Here is a 6,000-nt window from a genome sequence, read left to right on the forward strand (position 1 = left end):
CATGTTTTCTTATCCCTTAAACATACCCACAAGTATAATTCTTAAAAGTATCGCGTAGGGAACACAACTCAATGACTAAAATTGGTCGATGGAAACATGACCCATTTAGTAACCAACAAAAGCGGTCATTATTTTGTTCGTCATAGATTTATAATCACTATATGACTGAATTTGAATTTGTGACCGAATTTATTATAGAATTAATCAGATTTTTGAGTAAAATTGTGATTGAATTTGTGATCGAATTTGTAACCAAGTTTGTGATTGTATTTATGATACAAGTAGTAACTAAATCCATGATTGTATTAGATTTAATTATAAAAATTTAAATATTTTATTAAATGTTTTTAGAATTATTCTTAAACCAACCCATTTTTTACATGTACTAAAAATTACTAAAAACATATACCAACTAGAAATATCAGTATAATTAGAATTTTGTTTAAAAATAGGATTGGTTTAAAAATAATTATAGAAATACTTAATAATAATTCTTCATAATTAAATCTAATAATTTAGAATTGAATTTCATAAATATTTAATATAAAAGTTGTTTTAATAAAAATAGGAGTATATATATATTTGGTTATAAAATTATTTAATTTAAAAAATAAAATTAGAACTAAAATAAATAAAATAATGAATATATAAATTGAATCGAAAAAAATCAATAATGACACAATTAAAGTGACATGTGACACATGAAATTATGTTAAGTTAACATGTGAATATTTTTTTAAATTAAAAAATAAATAATAAATAAACAAGCTAAAATATAATTAAAAGATAACAAAAAATAGGAACTAACACCTCACACGTTCCGATTATATATTATTAACTATTTAAATGTCGTCAACACCAAATTAACAAAAATTATTAAAAATTTAAATTTATTCAACATGCTAAAATAAAAGAGGATCATATTGATCAGACAAAAATAAAGATCAAAGTAATATTTAAGCTTAGAATTAGAATTCATGATTATAAAGTACTGATCAATTAAAAGAAATAATCAATATAAGTTTTGGCATAAAAAAAGAACATATTATGATTTGAAGGTCTCCTAATTCCTTGCGAGAATATTTTGGCATCAAGTGGACTAATTGAAACTTTTTTTTACCTGAAAACTTATGAGCATGAGCAAAATAAAGAATAAAGATGTGAAAGAATTGCTCTAAAACTGTGTGGTGACAAGCTATGTGATTCTGCTTTTTATCCTTTGTTACTTTGACATTGACACCCATAGACCTTTAATTACAAATTACTTCTGGTGTTCACTTGCTATAAGGTCTGGTTACAGCCAACAACCAATAATGCGTTAATTTTGGTATTATTGCCATTGTTTATACATTATTATATTCGCTTCTGCACTTGCAAATAGACATGTCAAAGTGAGCCAACCCGGCTCACATGGGTTGGTTCACCACGAGCCGGGTTCAAAATGAGTGAACCCAACCCGGTTCACTTTCTGGTGAGCCAGAAATTTTATAACCCGGCTCAACCCATCACGGGTTGGTGGGTTAAGTGGGTTGGCTCACCAACCCACCTAAAAAAATTATTTATTTATTTTTTTATTATTCAAATATTTAAATAAATTTTTAAGTAACCCATGAGATGACAATCATAGTAAAATCAAGAATCAATGTTTTGATCATGCTCACCACCAATATATGAAGAATTATTTCCAAGAAAGTATCCATTAGTCTAAGAAAGCATGACTAATATTACAAATTTTCTGTCATGCTATTCAGCAAAATATAAATAAAAAAAACTATACATTTTTTTCATGCTAATTTAGAAAAAATTGTTTATAAAACGGTTACTTGAGTAATTTACTATAAAGATTAAAGTATCAACATATATATAACTTGACAATCAAATTAATTAAACATTCAAATAATTCAAATATAATTAAACAACATTCTAGCATTCAAAAATATGAAATTGTGAACAAATATAATTGGAGTAGTAAATAATTTTAAAAAAATTAAAAGAAAATTAAAAAAAAATAAAAAAAAAATTGTAAAAAAATGTTGGTGGGTTAAGTGGACCAACCCACCTTCAACCCGGCTCGAACCCGTTTAACGGGTGGGTTAAGTGAGCCGGGTTGAGTTCAACCCACTTTTGAAAAAGTTGAATTTTTCTCAACCCAACCCGACTTGAACCCGTGGTGAGCCCGATTGACTCACGGATTGAAACCCATTTTGACATCTCTACTTGCAAAGTTGAAAAATCAAAGGTAATGCAGCTGAGAGAATAACTTTTGGGTTATAATAAAACATGTTGTCCTTAAAGATTAATTAAATATGTATCAGGATCTAGAATATATAATTGTAAAGCATTTTACGGTCTACTTTGGAAGTTTTACTCATCCCTATGGGGCTTTAGGTCAACTCTCGCAGATATGTGCTGAATTCTTTCTGCGGCCATAGGAGAAAACAGGTTCTTCAACGACTTTAACATACTTATTCTTATAGATCAACATTTCATACCAAACTTGCCTTATTCCGTAATACACACATATAGAAGAATGTTTTATCTGATTCGTATTAGATGAATTTTGGAGTTAGAGGAAACAAAAGCTTTTGGTTGATTTCCCTCTTCTGATGAATTCTCTCATTCATAGCTTAAACATACAGTGGTTCTATAAGAGTTTTTCAATTGCAGAAATTATATTAGTTAAGAATGTTTCTTTCCTCTTAGTCTCTACATTTCTCAATCTGGGTTCATCATCTCTCCATTGCTTTTCAAAATTTTCTGTCTCTCTCTCTCTCTAGAAGCAAAGTAATTTTTATGATTACTTAAACATGTGGGGTTTTATTCTTGCCTCTAATCAAAGTCTCTCCGGATCCGTTGTGCTGTTGTTACTCAATTTTTTTTCTTTCTTTCGTGAGTGATTTAGTTGTAATGTTACTAATTTTAAGTATTATATTTCTTCTATTATGAGTTTGTTCATGGGAGAGTGGGTAGAATGAGTTGACTAATTCATCTCCTTCTGGTTTAGAAAAACTTTCAAAAATCAAATTGCCCCTTAAAAATACACCCACAAGTATAATTCTTAAAAATATCGCGTAGGGAACACAACCCAAGCAACAATTGAGTTGAGGTATAAGAAATTTCACCAAAATCGTACATGTTTTGTTTGAATAGTTCGTTAATATTCTCTAGTTTTATGTTTCAGTTATGTCTTCCAACGAAGAGGTAACAATCCCTTTGACATATTGGGTGGACGATAGCAAAAATCGTGTAGTTGTGGCAGAAGCAAGTGGGGACTTCGTAGATATTCTCTTCAGTTTCCTCACCCTTCCTTTGGGAACTATTATTAGGCTTGGAAACAAGTTGGAGCAACATATAGAGCTTGGCTGCATCAATAAGCTCTACGAAAGTGTTGATAAATTGGAATCTAATGTTTTCTGGAACAACGTCTGCAAGAAAATGTTGCATTCTCCGCGCAACCCGTTAGAGAGTTCTTGCCAAAGACTAAAAGTGAAAGTGGATGATACAGAACCCACCAGGTATTTCGTGTGTCACAGCTGTTCAAAGGAAAAAGAATTGTTGCTGAGTACCTTTGATGGTGGAAGGTGCCAGTGTGGGAAATTGATGAGAAAAGAAACGAAGTTGCTGGAAGAATCCAAGGAAGAGCTAGGTAGGGACAATGGTGTTTTTGTTAAATCAGATGCCATGTTCTTGATCTTGGATGACTTGAGAGTGCTCCGAAGCTCTGTAGGTGACTCTGTTCAAACGTTTCTCAAGCATCGACACAAAGACATCAGCAAGCTCACAGAAAAATCTGAAAATGTTGGCCTCAAGGAGGTAATTGTTTTTAAGCTATACATTTCTAATCAAACTTGTAAAAAAATAAGAAGGTAAAATCTCTCGAGTTTAATTTAACCCTATGTTTTTTGTGGCATAAAGTTAAGATATTTTCAGTTCAAGACATTTTTCCGATTTGCTCAACTGATAAACCTTCCTAGAATTCCTTAATGGTTTCGATTTTGGTGCTATTTTCAGATATTGAGCATACTAAAGCAAGCCTTAATCTCCAAATGTCCTCTGAGTGATGTGTTATTGAAAAATGAAGGATCTAAGAAATACTCTTCCTCACAAAACACCGGTCCCATTCATTCCAAAGGACATGTAAAAATCAAAGTAATGGTGAGGAAATCAGAGAACAAGATTTTGTTTGCTGAAGTAGATGCAGGTTTTGTTGACCTTCTAGCCAGCTTCCTCACAACACCTATTGGATCTATTGTGAAGCTTATGAAAGGAAATTTGTGTTTGGGAAGCATTCGTAACTTGTACAAAAGTGTGAAGCATCTCAATCCATCATGGTTTGTAAGATCATCAAATGAATCTTTATTGAATATAAAGGTTGCTCCTCATTTTGGTTGTAAGAGCAATCCATTAGGAGAGGAGGATTCTCCTCAGTATTGGTATGGCCCTGTAGTGGAGAAAGATAACGAGGGGCGTACAATGATTTCAAAGAAAAAAGAAATGTTACGAGATCCAAAAAAAGTGAAACTTTTTGACCCAAGATCTTCTGATGGAGCAAGAGAAGCTGGTGTGGGATTTATGAAGAGGCCATGTCTATTTCTTGTGACCGATGATCTGGAAATGAAACCAATGACGGCTTCTTCTAGCATTTCGTATTTGAAAGAGCTTGGGATTGAGAATTTGAATGATTTGGAGGAACATTTTATTAAAGTCAGAAAGTCACATGAGGTAATATTCTCAATCAACTCTTGAATACTTTTCAACTTATAATTGACATTCATTGTATCTATTTTGGTCAGGCACTAGACTTGTTGAGGGTTTCTCTGACAAACAATAAAGATGCTTTGACAAAAAGCCTATTCTCTCAATTCTGGATATGTCAAAGATGCATCCCTTGCTTGGGTGTATTGGGAAGTCGACAACAAGGTAAAACTGAAATAAAAAAGGAAAAGAAAGAAATAAAAAAGGAAGAAAAAGTTATATCAGTTAAAAAAAGGAATGACGAGGGAGAAAGAGATAAGAAGGAAGTGAAGTAGAAACAAAAAGGTGCAAGAGAAAATAGGTATATGTTATTCATAAATTCTGAAAAAGTCAGAGGAAGAAATTTAAGCCTAAACTAAATTTATGAATGAAGATTGAAAATGGGTGTTCTAGTGCATTGTTGTAATATATTGATGAGTGAAATAGTTATGTTCAAGTAAATTGGACGACCATGTAATATTTAATACAAATTTGATTATTGAATTAAATTTCAGAGCTAGTCAAAGAACTAATTTATTTGAACATGGCAAGGTTTTAGGGAGGAATTTTGCAATGAAATCTCATATTAGAATGAGATTACACTATCAAAAAGGTAAAGAAAACTACTTGAACTACATAACATAAAAAATGGGTCTGAAAGATACAAGAGCAACTTATTTGAAAAACGCTTGTTTGGAGTAATGTAACACTTTTTATGATTAGTTGAAGTCAAAACTTTGATAATCAAGTGGGTTCCGTTATATTACCTTAAATTGTATGTATTATTCTAGATATGAGAATATATCATATAAGGTAATGTGCCAAAAGGGGTTTGTACATAGGGAACTTGTGCAAGGTAGCACAAGTTAATCCTTGTGAAATTGATTAAATGTTTAAAGGCATTATGCAAAATGAGGGTACTTACAGAAAATTGTATATTTGAAATATTATGAATACCAACTAATTTTAAACTTACGTTTCTTAAGGTTGTAAAATTCAACACTCACTACAAGAATGTTGGGTATTAGCTGCCATTAAATGACACTGGTAAAAAAAGAGATGCTACAAAATAACTTTTTATTAATATAAACATAGGTACGGTATGTAAAGAAAAGAACTAAAAAAATGAAAACATTAATGAAAGATGGAGTTTGACTCACTCTAAGCAAACACAAATTAACAAAAAATTATAACATTAAACATTGAGAGGGAAAAGTTGACGCTACAAACTAATTTTTGATTAATATAAGAATGCTCTAACTAGCG

The 6,000-nt window shown here is 31.3% G+C and overlaps 1 protein-coding gene across 2 annotated transcripts; it reads left to right on the forward strand.

Moving 5' to 3' along the window:
• Positions 1 to 2,285: 2,285 nt before the first annotated feature.
• On the forward strand, positions 2,286 to 5,277 carry LOC114167268. Of its 2 annotated transcripts, none has more exons than XM_028052303.1 (4): positions 2,286 to 2,442; positions 3,182 to 3,813; positions 4,012 to 4,722; positions 4,794 to 5,277. In XM_028052303.1, exons 2-4 carry the CDS (start codon positions 3,184 to 3,186, stop codon positions 5,028 to 5,030), a joined length of 1,578 nt encoding a protein of 525 aa, XP_027908104.1. In that variant the 5' UTR covers positions 2,286 to 2,442; positions 3,182 to 3,183; the 3' UTR covers positions 5,031 to 5,277. The 2 variants fall into 2 exon arrangements, with proteins under 2 accessions (XP_027908104.1, XP_027908106.1); XM_028052305.1 differs by lacking the exon at positions 2,286 to 2,442 and adding an exon at positions 2,491 to 3,106.
• Positions 5,278 to 6,000: the final 723 nt, after the last annotated feature.

The sequence above is a fragment of the Vigna unguiculata genome, chromosome 10 (genome assembly GCF_004118075.2).
Source record: "Vigna unguiculata cultivar IT97K-499-35 chromosome 10, ASM411807v1, whole genome shotgun sequence".
Lineage (NCBI taxonomy): Eukaryota > Viridiplantae > Streptophyta > Magnoliopsida > Fabales > Fabaceae > Vigna > Vigna unguiculata.

What these genes read in the sequence shown, in the direction of transcription:
- LOC114167268 (XM_028052303.1), top strand. Translation starts at nt 3,184, where the DNA reads ATGTCTTCCAACGAAGAGGTAACAATCCCTTTGACATATTGGGTGGAC. An exon ending in AAAATGTTGGCCTCAAGGAG is followed by an intron (nt 3,814 to 4,011) that starts GTAATTGTTTTT and finishes TGCTATTTTCAG; the next exon opens with ATATTGAGCATACTAAAGCA. An exon ending in AAGTCAGAAAGTCACATGAG is followed by an intron (nt 4,723 to 4,793) that starts GTAATATTCTCA and finishes TATTTTGGTCAG; the next exon opens with GCACTAGACTTGTTGAGGGT.